This window comes from Neltuma alba, unplaced genomic scaffold (assembly GCF_004799145.2).
Source record: "Neltuma alba isolate B1F8T4 unplaced genomic scaffold, ASM479914v2 tig00013156_pilon, whole genome shotgun sequence".
In the NCBI taxonomy this organism is placed as follows: Eukaryota; Viridiplantae; Streptophyta; class Magnoliopsida; order Fabales; family Fabaceae; genus Neltuma; species Neltuma alba.
Window position 1 is genome coordinate 132,532 of NW_021637467.1, and position 16,030 is coordinate 148,561.

At 32.5% G+C, this 16,030-nt stretch overlaps 1 protein-coding gene across 1 annotated transcript; it reads right to left on the reverse strand.

The window, feature by feature from the left end:
- Positions 1–1,440: 1,440 nt before the first annotated feature.
- On the reverse strand, positions 1,441–5,446 carry LOC114734899 (disease resistance protein TAO1-like). Its single transcript, XM_028922547.1, has 5 exons — positions 4,589–5,446; positions 4,387–4,481; positions 4,176–4,293; positions 3,737–4,072; positions 1,441–3,636 (listed from the first exon to the last, which is right to left on the reverse strand). The coding sequence occupies exons 1-5, from the start codon at positions 5,444–5,446 to the stop codon at positions 1,441–1,443; spliced, it is 3,603 nt and encodes a 1,200-aa protein (XP_028778380.1).
- Positions 5,447–16,030: the final 10,584 nt, after the last annotated feature.

Here is a 16,030-nt window from a genome sequence, read left to right on the forward strand (position 1 = left end):
ATTGAATCACAAATAACAAAGTGTGAGGAAGTCAAGCAATGACACATAAGAATTTTTCCAAAACATATTTTCAAGAAGAGAAGTTAAAACAAATATGATCAAAACCAAGCTATAACATGAGCCAATAATCACAAGGCATTCAACTACAACTATCTTTTCACTTATACGCCTCACATTACAATCTTCACCAGTGAATAAGCGTTCCACCTACATTACAGCATATTGTGTTTGTCTGTATGTATTTATATATATATATATATATATATATATATATAAAAGTATGGGGAATAACTGACCTCCTTAATTTATAGTACATCAAGTATACCTCTTGTATGTATAAGCACGGGGAGTAACCATCCAACACACATACATATGTCCTCTTCCAGAAGGATAACCATCTCACCTAAATGTAGATATATAAATATCTATATGTGCATATATCAGTAGCTTACTTATGAGACCCAGGGGAGATAAAAGCTTCACTGCAGAAGTCGAACTCCCTCGTAAAAAAACTGAAATCCAACAAATTATATATCGGACTTATGAAAGCCAACTTTTTAAATAGAAAAAATTACAAGATATCCTAAATCTAAATCATCTCAAGTTTTGGTTGATGATTTCACTTTACTGATGTTTTTTTTATTCTGGGATGTGATGAAGCTAGGCTATGCATACCAAGTTTCCTATTATGTTATGCCTTAACGGACTTCCGCATCAAGGAGCATACCGTTATGATCTAACAACGTAACAGTATTCAACACAATACAATGCACTGAAAATCTGGCCATATTAGTCAATATACGAGGTCACTGTATTAACAGTTTACAGACAGTTATCCAGAAAATGAGAATCGCCACTGGTATTCAGAAAAGATAACAGAAAAGGTCCAGAAAAGGGAAACAGAGAATCAGAAAAAGAAATCCGTAGGGAGAGAATCAGGGAGAAGCAAATCACAAATTTCACACACGTCCCATTCTCTGACATCTAACAAACTTTATTCCCTCAGCTTCTGTGGTGGGCGTCTCTCACGTGAGCTCCTTCGCACGCCCAATCCAATGATTGCATGATCGCCATTTCCCTCCACCTCACCATCCATTCTGTCATCCACGTGTCCCTGGGTCCCATGTGCGTTCATGACACATACAAGTGAAGTTGTCTGAAGATATATACCCATTGTAAGAAACCAATTTGAAATCCTAATAGCGGAAATAATTGCATTCAAACTTATCAATAGAATTAAATATATTACAGAGCAGCATATTTTATTTAAAAGCACGAAAGTCAAATTTAATAGATGAAATGTAAAAGGGAGATACACACCGATAAGTAATGGATTATAGCCAGGTAATCTATTTCTTACTGCTGTGATTATTTGTAGATTCCAAATTCAACTGGGACAGCAGGAGGAGCACTTTATGGACACCATGAGAAGTCTTGGACTCAGGATTCTGGGGGAATAGATTGAATGATTGAAGACTCCTTCAGTTTCTTTGTTGAAGGGAGTTGGTACTGGTCATCATCAATATTTCGAGGCCTCTTTTTTTCAATACCTTCTTTGAATTTTTTTTGTTGAAGAAGGAAGTTTGTGTACTCCGAGACATATATTGGACGAACTCCACATTCTTTGATCCAGCAATTGTGCCTTTCAGAATTGCAATTATTGGAAAAATAATCATCACCAAAATAATCACCAATATGAAATTTAAATTCAAGCTCCTCATCATGACCTCTCGCCTTTCTTCGGAGTTTCCGTAGTACACGTTCACTGTGCAGGGGATCGTACCATAGAAAAACATCATCTGAATTCCATTTTTCCACTGAATAGTGCCATCCTATTGGACCATTCAAAAGGTTATCAAGTTTCAAACCCCTGCCTTCACTCACATCATGTAAATAGAAATCACATGACGAGTGACATTCATCCCTTTTTTTTGAGGAGAACTGGGGTATAACAAAGCAAAAAATGAAGCCTATTAAGTTGTCAAAATCCAGAGCAAACCGAACACTGATCCGCGCGTCTGGAGATTCATAGTTTATTGTTGAACTTTTATAAGTAAACCATTCTGGAATAATACTTCCTTCAAAATTGCCACATTTTCCTTGATTCAAGGAGAAACGAGTATATTTTAGGATTCCATGAAATGAATTCTCATCAGCATCATGACAAGTCTCTTTTTGGGAATCCAAGTTTGGCTGCAATTCCATTTGATGAATGAAGTTGCGATATTCCGAGGCATATATTGGCAAGACTCCACATTCTTCAATCACACTTCCTGCATCATTATCGAATTTAAGTAGCACCTTTGGTCTATAATTGGTGTTTTGATCGTCCATCTTCTTATGGAAGCCCTTGAATGGGCAAGGTTCACCCCACAGAAAAACTTGATGTGAATCGAAATTTGTCACTTCTCCGATAGCAGCTGTTGATTTCCATGGCCAACCACCACTAGGATCCATTATGCATGAAAGGGCGGAGGAAGAGCGTTGAAAAACAACAGAGCAGAAAATGAAGCCAATTACGTCGCTGGTGGGGAAAGGAAGCTCAATAGTTACATCTTTGGAAGCCTCTACTACCTGATTAAATCTAAACCACTCTGGGGCTTTTCTTCCGGAGTAGGAAATGTAACCTCCTTTATATGCATATACTAGTCGCCTCAATAAGAAATAAGCACTTTCCATAACATGCGTTTCCAATGATGTGCAACCCTGGGCAAGAATGTGTTCAAAGAACGGTGGTAGCACTGGCAGAGAGCGAAGTCTTCTACAATTGCTCAAGTCAATATACTGTAGATTTGAAAGATGCTTGATGCCAGCAGGAAGTTCATACAACTGTTCACAATCATTAAGACTAAGCGAAACAAGATTTTTGAGATAGCTAATCGAGGAACAGAATGGTGAACCCGCCGTTATTTCATCTGTCGACAATGGAGATTTAATATGGGAAGTGAATTGTAGTGTCTTTAATGATGTGCATTTGCCGGCATCTAAATGTTCAATGGATGGAGGAAGCTCGGGAAAAGATTGAAGGTCCTTGCAACCGCTTACGTTAAGATGTCGTAGCCTTGAGAGATGCTTGATATTGTCTGGAAGTTCAGTCAATTTGCGTGTCCCTCTCAAATCAATTGTTTCTAGAGATAGCAAAGCATCAAATAAGGCATGGAGCTTTGATTTATCAATTATTCCGCAATCATAAAGATGAAGCGCCTGGAGAGATCTCATGTAACAGATGTCATTGATCGGAAGATTCTTTAATGCTGAGCCGTTGACATAGAGCGCCTCGAGTTTCTCCATAGGCCCAGTTGAAAAGTCCAATATCTCGACACATGTTCCTACCAAACTTAAATTCTCCATTTTGTCTGATGAGAATGAAAATTCCTTGAGACTAGAGCAACCATAGACATATAGGTGCAAGAGAGATTTTGATGGACTCTCACATTTCAAACTTTTCAGGTTTCGGCAGTCATAAAGTTTCAGATCTCTCAATCTTGGGAGAGATAAAATTAATGGATGAAGATGCTGTAAACTTTCACAGTATGTCAGATCAACCTGTTCAAGATTTTGGGCCGTTGACAAATCTGGCAACTCTATCAATTGGTTGCACCCAGCAAGGTTTATCTCCCTTAGGTTCACAAAGTTCTGCAGCAATTAAAAAGAGAAATATTACATGAGAAGCAAGAGTCTCGAATTTCAATTAAATTATAAAGAAAAAAATGAAAACTTTTAATTATATGTTTACCTGCATGCCATCCCGTGGTTTTTCAAGCTGACTCCCTGGCATGAGAAGTACGACTAGTTTCTCGGCACAAAATGACAATGGTAGACACTTGGAAAATGGATTTAGCTTTGAGAGCAATTTTGATTGACTCTCTGTACCCAAACTCTTCAGGTTTTTGCACATCCCAAGATCCACAAACTCTAATCTCGGAAGAGATAAAATGGATGGATGAAGATGGCATAAACTTTCACACGCGAAAAGAGTAACCCTTTCAAGTCTTTCAGCGGTTGACAAATCTGGCAACTCTATCAATTTTTTGGATCTCTCAAGGTTTATATTCCTTAAATTCACCAACTCCTGCAACAATTGAAAAGAGAAATATTACATAGGAATCAAGAGTCTTAAATTTGAATCAAATTACAAAAAGGAAAAATTATGAAACTCATATTGTATGTTATACCTGCTTGCCATCCCATAGTTTTCGAAGGTAGCTATGAGGCATGTGAAGTTCAACTAGCTTCTCGGCACAAAATGACAATGGGAAAGACTCTAAAGGAAAATTGTCCCACCGAAGATACCTTAACGAGTTGGGAAATGATTGAAGTCCTAAAGGAAGATTCACAATGCACGATCTTTTATCCTCACGTACGCGTGAATAGAGATTCAGAAACCTTAAATTTGTCATCTTTCTAAAGACATCAGCACTCAATTTTAAATATTTAATTTGAGACAAATCTAAACTTATGCCTTGAATTGCACCACTTCCCTGAAAAACACAAAAGCCCAAAAGAAAATAAATAAATTGCTTTATATTAACAATTTCTTTTCATTCATTTTCAAGTGTTTAATTAGAAAGGTAAATATTTTTCTTACCCGATTATTTTCTAGCACATCACGGATCTCATCAGGATTCCGTAGTCGACTACGTCCTCCAGGATTTTTCTCATTCTCTTGGCGAACAATTTCAAAAGCCATCCATTGTATTAAATCATGCATCCATACCGCACCATGACTATAACTTATCAACGCCTTATCCACAAGAATTCCCAAACCAATTCTTGCATGAAAGCCAAAGCCCTCTAGCGTTGCTGCTACATAATTTTCCCATTCACCTTTAAAAAAAAAAGCAATGTCTAAAAATATCTCCTTCACTTCATGATCAAGTCCATCGTAACTCAATTTTAACACATCTTGAATATCTTTATTGGCCATCCGTTCTAATTTGTTCAACACACTTACCCATTGATTTATAGGTCTGGAATGTAGAAACGAACCCAAAACAGTTAAGGCCAATGGGATGCCTTTGGCATAAGCAAGTGCTCTTTCAACCAGTTCTTCATATTCACTTTCATAACCAACTTTGTGGAAGGCTTTGAGGTTGAAAAGCTCAAGTGAATTGTTGTAGCTCAATGCCTCGGCCTCATGTATTTTCTCAACTCTTCCATTAAGCACATGCTTATCTCTACTTGTTATGATGACTTTACTACCAGTTCCCAAACGAGGAGCTTCACTTGTCAACTCATCTAACTGTTTTGTGTTGCTAACATCATCAAGCACAATCAAAACCTTTCTACAACTGAGCCATTCAAGAGATTTATCCTTTGATAGTTCTTGAAAGAGTTCGTCACGTACATGTTCCGATCCATGCTTTTCATACTTTTCTATGAAATTTTTCAAGAAGTAGCACCTATCAAATTTAGAGCGGAGCTTGGCAAACACAACCTTAGCCATTGTTGTTTTGCCTATCCCGCCCATCCCCCAAATCCCAATTGTTGAGGATTCTTCTAACAACGACTCAATTTGATCTAAATTTTTATCAATTCCAACAATATTTTTTAATACAGTTGTTGGGGACCCACGGTTTAGTTTTTTGTTGATGTCCGTGACAATATTTTGAATGAGTTCTGCTTCATCCCTGATATAAGAAAATGAATTGTGGAAGAAAGTATTAATGTATCAAATGAAAATTAATTAAAAAATAATGTATTAAATAAAGTGACAACTAATTGATGACAGTTTGTTTTACATGACAATATTATTGCTTTGAAAAAAAGGATAAATTTCTTCAAAGTTTTATCAAAATTGTGTGGATATTTTTCCTCCATTTTCAAAATTAGTAAGAAGGATTCATTCCAACGTAAGAAATGTATACATAACTTACTCTACCATATGAGTTATTCGTAGGGAAAAGAAAAGTTACATTGAACAGTTTTTTTTTTTAAAAAAAAATTCATCTGATAGGAGAAAAAAGAAAAAAAGAAAAAAAAATCAACTGTCATCTGATAAGGGAAAAGAAGAAAAATATTAAAAAAATCAACTTTCAGAGCTCAAGTATCCAAGTTTGAGATGACACCATTTAAATAATTTTTTTCCCATGTAAACACAATAATTTAAAGAAATTAAGTTTATATGTCATATGTACACGAGTATTGCAGAACATGATCCAACATCATTATTCACTGCCAGTTAATTAGTTGTCGGATAAGATAATATGGAAAGAAAAAAGCAATTTATATGAATATGAAGACCAATCATAGTAATAAGTAAAAGTAAGAACTTTGATTCAGATATTTGGAGTTAGAGAATGAAAAGTGACCTGTACTTGCAGGAGTCCCATCCTGCTAGATTTGCAATCTTAAAAAGTGCTTGTCTCCACTCCTCCACCTTCCTTGAGTTTTTCTCCAAATGTTCTGCAAATGCTTTCTCATAAGCTCCCTTTTGTTTGCGTACATCAGATGGGTCGATTTCGTAGAAGATAGGAACAATCTGTGCCTGATGTTGTGTGCAGCGAAGGATCTCAAGGAACTCATTCAAACACCATTTTGAAGTGGCATAGTTTTGAGAGAAGACCACCACAGAGATGGATGAATCCTGAATTGCTTTATTGAGTGATTGGAAGATGTCATTGCCTTTTGGGAGCTCATAATCAATGTATGTCTCAATATCTCTGAGGCACAAGGCAGTATGGAGATGGCTAGTGAAGGACCTGCGAGTGTCCTCTCCTCTGAAACTCAGAAACACATCATATTTCTTGGAAGAAGAAGATGATGATGGGGAAGCTATGGCAAACATGGTATTCTGATTACTCTCTCGGATCTCTCTCTGTCTTCTTTGCTGAGAAATGGCAAAAGTGAACTGGTGATGGAGTATGTATGGCAGCGGCTGGATTTTATTCACTTTTTCAAGTCTCCAAAGTCAAATGACACGGTAACTGATACTTTTATCCTTTTCACATTGGAATTAATAACAAATTTCATTCCCATCCTAACCCCACCACCTTTCTTTTGGCGACAAAAAGCAGGGCCCATTGCGTGTGAATTACGTTGTCCGTCCCTCATACGATGAATTACAAGGAAAGGTCGTACCCTCAATGGTAGGGTTCATTGTGTGTGAATGAGCGTAAGTTGTGTAACTTTTCCGCATGGGAATGGTTTGTACGTAAAAGATGATGTTGGTGCTTCAAGCCAATTGCTCTGTTACTTTTCGGTAGCTTCCCCCTACTTAACGTAGCTAGGCGGAACGTTCCAATCAAAATTCAATTGCTCTCAACTTTCACATATTAGTGTTAGGGACATTGTTGTTACTGACTTCTATTTTTCAATATAAAAACTACTTACTAATTTAAATATATTAAAAATAAATAAATTATTTAATTATAATAAACATGACATGATCTTCTTAAAATATTTTTTAATAAAGTATTAGATTATATATATCAATTTATAATATAAATAAATTAGTTTGAAAAAAATGATAAATATGATACTAACTAGTTCTTATATCAAAAAGTGAATAGAGTAATTGCTAGTAATGATAGGGTCAATGCTGTTTGAAATTGTGTTAAATGATGGGTTCTAATATTTGTTAGTGATGATAGGGTCAATTAAAATGATGGGTTCTAGTATATTTTGATGCTGCTTGTACTGTAACAAAATAAATTGGAATATGTAAGAGGCCCACTTGCCAATTTAAAATGCACAAGGTTTGAGAACCAATACACAGAGCGATAATGCAAAAGCCCCACCAACACCAACCGATCATCTGCTAGAATAATTACCACAGTTACTATAATTAAATTGAAAGGTGAAGGCGTAATAAAAGTGCCTATAAACTTTTACTTAAAGTGCATCCATTACTGTAACCTTTGCGGAGGTGCAAAAGTATAATAGTATAATAAAATTTAATTTTTTTTAAAAAACTACAATAATTAATTTATTTATACGTTTATGGGTACTTTTGTAGAATCATCGTTTAAATTCATTGAGTAAGTATTTTCTGTTAATGTGACCTATGATGTTAACATTTAGTAACTAAAAATATACTTTCCGTATTTAAGAGATTGTAAATTTAAAAGACTAAACATATATATTAACCATAAAATTAATAGCATTAATTATCATAGTATAATAAAATTTAATAGAGTTTATCTGTTAAAACTGGAAGAATTAATTCATTTGTATGGTTATTGGTACTTTTACAAATGTAAAAAAACATATGATATTTGGCGTACCTTGATTAAAAAGTTTATAAGTATTTTTATACCTTCATTTTTTTTTTTTGGAATTATTGGCATTTTAATACTTCCATAACATTAACGTGGGTCCTGCCGCAAAAAATAATGGTCTTTAGTCAAATTTAACGGTGATATTATTTTTTCTCTGATCTTGCAAATTTATATGTACTTTTGCACTTACGAAAAGATTATAGTGGTGAGTGTATTTTGAGTAAAAATTTATAAGTATTTTAGCACGTTCACCATTTTTAGTATAATATAATATTATGACTTTTGTGAATTTTTGAAACACACCCTTTTATTTTTGGCCTTCTCTCAATCTTTTTTCAGATTTTATGACTTCTATTTGTTTCTTTTTGCTCATTACTTATCTTGACTTTATGTTTCTTTTTGTTGGTTCAATTTAACTTGAAATGGGTTTGCGTGTTCAACGGATTGATAAATATCAAGAACTAATAATTTATTAGACTCATCTAGATCTAATTTGAATTGAAAAAAATATTTTAATTTCAAATATAAAAATTTAATTTACTTTATCTCTTAAATTTATAATTAAAGGAGGATATTTCTACTCCCTCCGTCTCTAATTATAAGATCCCCTTTTTTGAATGAATTTGTCCCTTTTTATAAGGTCTCTTTTGAATTTGTCTGAACATTTAATGTATTGTTACATATTTTACCTCTAATAAATTCTCATGTAATTCTCTCTCCATACATTCTCTCTCTATTTATGTCATTATTACTCTCTTATATTTATTAAGGGTATATTTGAAAAAAATTATATTTGTTAAATATTAATTATTTTAAACTAATTTTAACTGTTTTATTAAAAAGCACAATTTGACTATAAAGTTTTTATAATTAGAGACGGAGTATTATTACATTTTTATGAAAGCTTATTCCGGTCGGAACAAAAATGGAAAGCTTCCACGTAACTGGGGTCCAACAAAACGTGTGGCCTACGCTGGAAGCGGAGTATCTAATGCATGCAATGATTTTGCAATGATTTTGTGAAGACTGAAGAGGCTTTACCCACCTTTGCCTCCGCCGTGTAGTCTGTAACGGCGTCCACTCGGGCTTTAAAAAAAAATTGTGCTAGAAAATATAATCATTTTAGTTATGTTGGACATTTTCTAGTTAAGACTTATTATTTTCAGAGAAATTATTATTATTTTTAATTTATTTATATGTTATTTTATGTTATGTATTAGAAAAAAAAATCTTGTTAATCTCAAGTTTAGACTTTTTATTTTTTAGTTAAGACTTGTCATTTTCAGATAAATTGTTGTCAAACCAGAATAAAAAACTTAATTTATATTATTTTTTGTATTATAATATTAAGAAATCATTTGTGACCCAATATATATATTTTTTTGTTGCCTCAAATAATTAGGGGGTGGTGGGATCAAATCCCACCCCACCGCTTTCTTCAAATAATTTCTCATGGAAAAAAAAATCTTTTTGATTTAACGTGAAATGAGTGATTGATAAATATCAAGAACTCATGATTTATTAGATGCCCTCTAGATCTAATTTGAATTGAAGCAGTTTTTTAATTCTAAATATATAAACTCAATCTATCTTATCTTTTTTTTGGCCAAAAAAAATTTATCTTATCTTTTAAATTTATAATTTTCTTTTTACACTATTACTGTTATAGGACATGGGGACTTCTATTAATGTGGTAGTTTTCAATATAATTATTAAAGGAGGATTTAGGTAAATCAAACACATTTTTTAAAATAATAAACTTAACTCCATAAATTAGTTACGTAACTCTCACACTTAAAATTGGAGGGGGTATATGTTTTTTTTTTTGGGCACAATAATTATGAAGTCTAGTCAATGGGAGATTACATTTGCATGTGAAAGTTTCTGCTTAACCAACGTCCAATAAAATGTGTGGCCCGCGCTGAAAAGATGGTGTTGATGCTTTCATGTACCCATTGCTTTGCTAATGGGGTTTGGAGGAATAATAATTACTCTGTTTCTTCGCTGCAAATTCATAATTTTTTGCCCAAATTATTTTTATTGTTTACATATATTAAGAGAGTTCGTGGTTTCATAAATTAGTTATATATATATATATATATATCTTATATTAAGAGTTGGAGGTAGTATTATTTAGAACTCAAGACTTACGGTGGACTGGTCCACACCCTCAACCGAGAAGTTGTGCGTGATGGATTCAAAATTCCCAGCGTTGTCTGGATGTGAAAAATATAGAGAGAAAAGAACACCCAAAAAGAAAACTTTAAAAATAATAAATCCTTTTAGTATTGCAAAAAATTTTCCTTCGCAATATTTTCTCCCATTATTTTTCTCCCAGTTTTTTTTTCCCTTTTCTCTCATTATTTTTCTCTTATTTTTTCTTCCATCCAAACCTAGCCTTCATGTTATATTAGATCAGGCGATACATCCACAATACAAGGATCTGATGTCTAGATCTCATTTAAATTGAAAGAGTATTTTAATTCTAAATATAAAAATTTAATATATTTTATCTGTCAAATTTATAATTTTCTTGTCACGCTATTAATGTGATAGTTTTCAATAGAATTACTATCTCCGGTTCTAATTATAAGAGCCAGTTGACTAATGTGAGGAGATTAAGGAAGTAAGTTGAGTTAGTTATTTGTCCTAAATAGGTATTATCTTTCCTAAAATATCCTTGCTAATCAAGTGTATTAACTAGAACTATAATTATTAGAAGGACTATCTTGAAAAAAATTGAGTAAATATGAGAGACAAAGTAGATTGAGATCTTATATTTAGGACCAAAATAAAAGTCAAATAGGGTCTTATATTAAGGACCGGAGGTAGTATTAAACAAGTATTTAGGTAAATCAAACACATATTTTTTAAATAATAAACTTAATTCCATAAATTACTTACATAACTCTTATATTTAAAATTAGAGGGAGTGTATGTTATTTTTCTGGGGCAAAGTAATTATGAAGTCAAGTCTTCGGGAGAATTACATCTGCATGTGAAAGCTCCTATGTAACTAAGGCCCAACAAGATGTGCGGCCTACGCTGAAAAAGTTGACATTGATGCTCTCATGCCAATTGCTTTGCTCTTTCACGGCAACTTCCTCTGAGGAATAATAATTACTCTGTTACTTCCCAGCAGCTTTCACCAAGTGATGGTAGGGTCAGAGTTTTAGTTGTTAGAGATGGTGGGGTCAATTGTGTTTGAAAGCGTGTTATAAAGTTCTGATTAATATGTGCTACTTTTTGGACCAAAACAGTATCTGTTCTGTAGAACTCAAGTCTGTGGCAGAATTGCATGGTTGGCTTCCATATTAAAGCGGTGCCTATCCTCACTGGAAAAGTTGTGAATGGATGCATGGAAGAATAAATGACCAGTCATGTACTATTGAGAGCTGCGGCATGAAGAAGGCTGGTGAAGTTGTTGCGGGTTTTGCCTCTCAAAAGTGACGAGATGATGGGGTATGGCAGCGAAAGACGTGACTCACCTTTAGTTCTTCAGACCCAAACGAACATCACTTGCGACGCAACTTTCAATACATGAAATTGGATGGACGGAACCGAAAGCGAATATGGCTAGCTGTTAAGAACAAGATAAAATTATTAGTCAATTGATATGAAGTCAAAAGTCACTTTTTGTTGTGGAAAAACCACAAAGTCACTTTGATAAAGGAAAACTTGGGTACGTGAAGGGCTGGCACTCTGGTAGCTTCCAGGAAGGGTTGGTTTTGCATCTAACTATTTGATGAGCAAGCCTGTAAGGGTTGGGTCCGACTGGTCGCAAACGGGAACGCAAGGCGCCTTCCCTACCATGTCATGGGCTCGATACCTGCGAGTGCACCTTAGATTAGTCTGGCCGGTTGTGCTGGGATACCCTGAGGCAGCGATACCATCCTATTAAAAAAAAAACTATTTGATGAGCAAAAGTGGGTGCTATAATTTAGTGAATTACAACAGCAACCTGGTGGTATGTGATTTAAATATTAAAAAAATTATTTAAATTAGTTATTTATTAAAATATGTATGTTAGTTTTTCTTAAATGCCTCATCTAATTAATTATATATATGGATAACCATCACAACACATGGAAACTTCCTTTACATCTACAATCAATAAAGATATGTAGTTAATTGTGGGAAGAATTATATGGCAAAAAAAATAAATTAAGGTCTTATATTTAAAGTGAAAATAAATTTATCAACCAGTTTCGGATTAGAATGATTATTTCTTAGAAAGGTGAATGTATTTGAGGAACTGTATCAATGTTTTGCAAGAATGGATCTTTTTTTAATAATCACAAATCTAAATACCCCACATAAGCTTTAATCTGTCACTGTTTAACATTTGTAAACATTATTTCTTGTAAAAGTTTTATATAGTATGTATAAAAATAAATTTAAAAATAATCCTTGACATGATGGCTTTTCTTTTATGAGGAACCGTTGGCAAGTTGCTCTGAAACTTCATAAGTTTCACGAACTATTTGAATTAATAACTACAAAAACGAAGACTTGTTAATGCGACAAATCACACGGTTTACGGTGAGGAACAAAAAGTTAGCCGGCATGTGAATGGGCTCACTCATGTTTAATAGGTAGAATATTGACCAGCGATCTGACTTTTGTGCTTTGGGCTAGGTTGTCATGCGAAGAAAATAAAGAAAATTTGAAGAACTAGTGCGAGTTCCTACAGCCGATTTGAGGGCTTTGTTAACGAGTGATTTGTAAATTTTTTTGTAAATGCTTTTTGAATTTAGAGTCACGTCCTAGTTCTTATAAGCACTCAAAACCTAATTCACACAAACTTTTATATACAAAAAGAAAATCATAACAAATTCAAGCGATCAACATTACGCAACATTACAGATTTGGAATCACTATTCAGGTTTCAATCCCCCCAAAAAAAAAAACACACACACACACACATCGGCGAGGGTTAAAGAATAAGGAGAATGCTTCGCTTTCCAATTTTGTTTCAATTATAAATAGGTATTTATTAGTTGTTACTTGTCACCCCTTTAATCTTGAATATAAATTCTAATTAATTAATTTGCACAAGTTATTAATTAAGTTAGTAATTTCTTATTATATTAAAATTATGGATCACTTTTTCTAAAAATTATGTGAGAGATAGAGAGAAAAACATGTGAAATTAATGAAAATAATACCGAAAAATACTCGGTGGTAAAGTTTTATTACGTAATTTTGGTAACTAATATATTATATTTGGCGCTAGAAGGGTAATCTAGTTCTTTCATGGCCGCAGCCAAAAGAACAAGACTAGGTCTTTCATGTAGCGTCACAAAAATAAAATAATGTATTAGAAAACTTAAATAAAATAATATCTTGGGTTAGGTGGTAAGTTTGGCCTGCCATTCTGCTATTATTTCCATTTTAAATATAAAAGTTAGATAATTAATTTGTAACTATTAAGAAAATTATTTGTGAAAACATATACTCCTCCATTTCTTAATATAGGATCCAATTGTTAAGTTGGTTTTGTTATTAAATATAAAACCTATTTCTCATTTTTTATCAATTTTTTCTAAATTACCCTTATAGATACTCCTTTAACCATAATGAAGTAGAAGAAGAAGATAGGATATTAAGAAAGATAATTATGGTGTTTTAGGAAAAACATGTCACATTTCTTATAATTAACTAATTTACCTAACTTCCTTAATCTAATCAAATTAGTTAAATGAGTCTTATATTAAGGACCAGAGGAGTATGTTAGTTCTTAAAAAATATTTCATCTAACCAATCATTTGCAATACAAACTTCATAATTTACGAAAATTCTTTTTACATGCACAGCCAAATAAGGATAATTAATCTAGAGAAGAATTATAAATTTAAAAAATAAAGTAAATTGGTACCTTATATTTGGAATTCAAGGTATATTTAAAGTGAGAGTAATTATTTCATAGATGAATGTATTTGATGAACATTTACTGTTTTGTAAGAATGATTATTTTAATGACCATAAGTCTAAATATCCCATGTAATTGTTAATCTGAAATTGTTTGACATTTGTAAACAGTGTTGCTTGCAAGAGTTCTTATGGTATATATAAGTAATTTTTTTCAAAAAAAATCCTCCACATGATGACCTTTGTTTTATGAGGGAACCATGGTGCTATTCAAGGTTTTCTTCTTTGCGGTAAGGATGGAGTATGGCAACGAACAGAATTCTTCAGAGCCGAACACAAGGCCCAGTTAATTACCACAATTACCATATACTATCTCGGCACCTTAATATAATTTCAGCCCCCGTTAAATAATTTCAAGAGATTAAAAAAATTAAATAAATTACTTTAAAGTTGAGGGATAAAAGTAGCTTATAGGTGTGATAAGTGAGTTTGTAAATTTGAGAGCTGTTTGTTACCATTTTTGGCCAATCTGACTTATAAGTCAAAAGCTACTTTTTTACACATAATTATAAAAGTATCTAAGACTTATTTATAACTTATGAAAAAGTAGTTTTTTGGAAGTAAATGACATTTTTGTCTTTATGTTGTTTTTAGACTTCTCTCTCTATATATTTTTTGCTTCCCAATCAATTTTTAGTTATTTATTTTTAATGGTTTTTATAATATTTTTAATTTTTAATATTATTTTTATTTTATATTTACATAAATTATGCAGAGTATATCATCTAATTAATTATGTAATATTATTTGGTTTAAAAATTTTCACATTACTATAATTTCTAACTTAAATATATTTTATTCATTAAATATAACCTTTTCCTATTATAATAATTTAAAATTATTATATTTTGTAACTTTATATTTAATCATTTTTTATTATTTAATAAAAGTCATATCTATTTGAATCATTCTACAAACTAAACTTACTTATTCAATTATAATCCAAATAACCTTTTTACTTTATAAACTAACTTTTACAAAAGTCAATCCAAACATAAATCACATTACACAATTTAACTTTTATCTAATCTGACTTTTTTAAAAGTCAGATTGAAAATAAGTTACTTTTTTTACCGCTAATCCAAACGAACCCAATGTTTTTCCAAGCTAATTTGTTCAGTTATAAACTGATATATATAGTCTAATAGTATATACAAGTATTTTTAAAGAGATCATATAACATATACTATAATTAAATACTAATGTTTTAGCTTCCTTAGTACATATAAGTATTTTTACAGAGATCATATAACATATACTACAATTAAATACTAATTTTTAAGCTTTTTTAATTTTCTCAAATTAATCAATTGGGTTTTATGTTAAGGAAGCAAGTGGGTTTGTGAAAGTTATGGCAAAGTCTCGTTCACGTTCTGCTTTCAAGTCTCTGCTTTGTTTTCATTCACAAACATGAACATGCGAATCAGAATCAGTTTACTTATACTAGTATTCAACAATTTTGTGAAATGCTTCAACTTTTCCACTTAACACTTCAAGGGGTTTAATCATTTCGTCAATTCCAATTATATGTTAACAATTATATATATGTTCCAGTTTTGTGTCGACATCAGATCACATACCACATTTCCTGATATGTTATATGCTTCAATCCAATTGCCTGCATGACTGGACTTCTGCTTCGAGAAAAATCCGATGAAGTGGTTTGACAAGAAATGTCCGCATTGTAACAAGCCAATCAGAAATTAAAGCCCAATTTTAAAAATAACGGGATTTTAACATATCGAATAGAATTAAATATACCAGAAAGTATGAACATTTGACTCAAGAAGAGAAGAGATATTTTGTTCAGAATATATCTCATTTAACGTAGTTATTTATGAGTTGTCTTGCTCGACAACAGTATTTTTCTGCTCATCTTT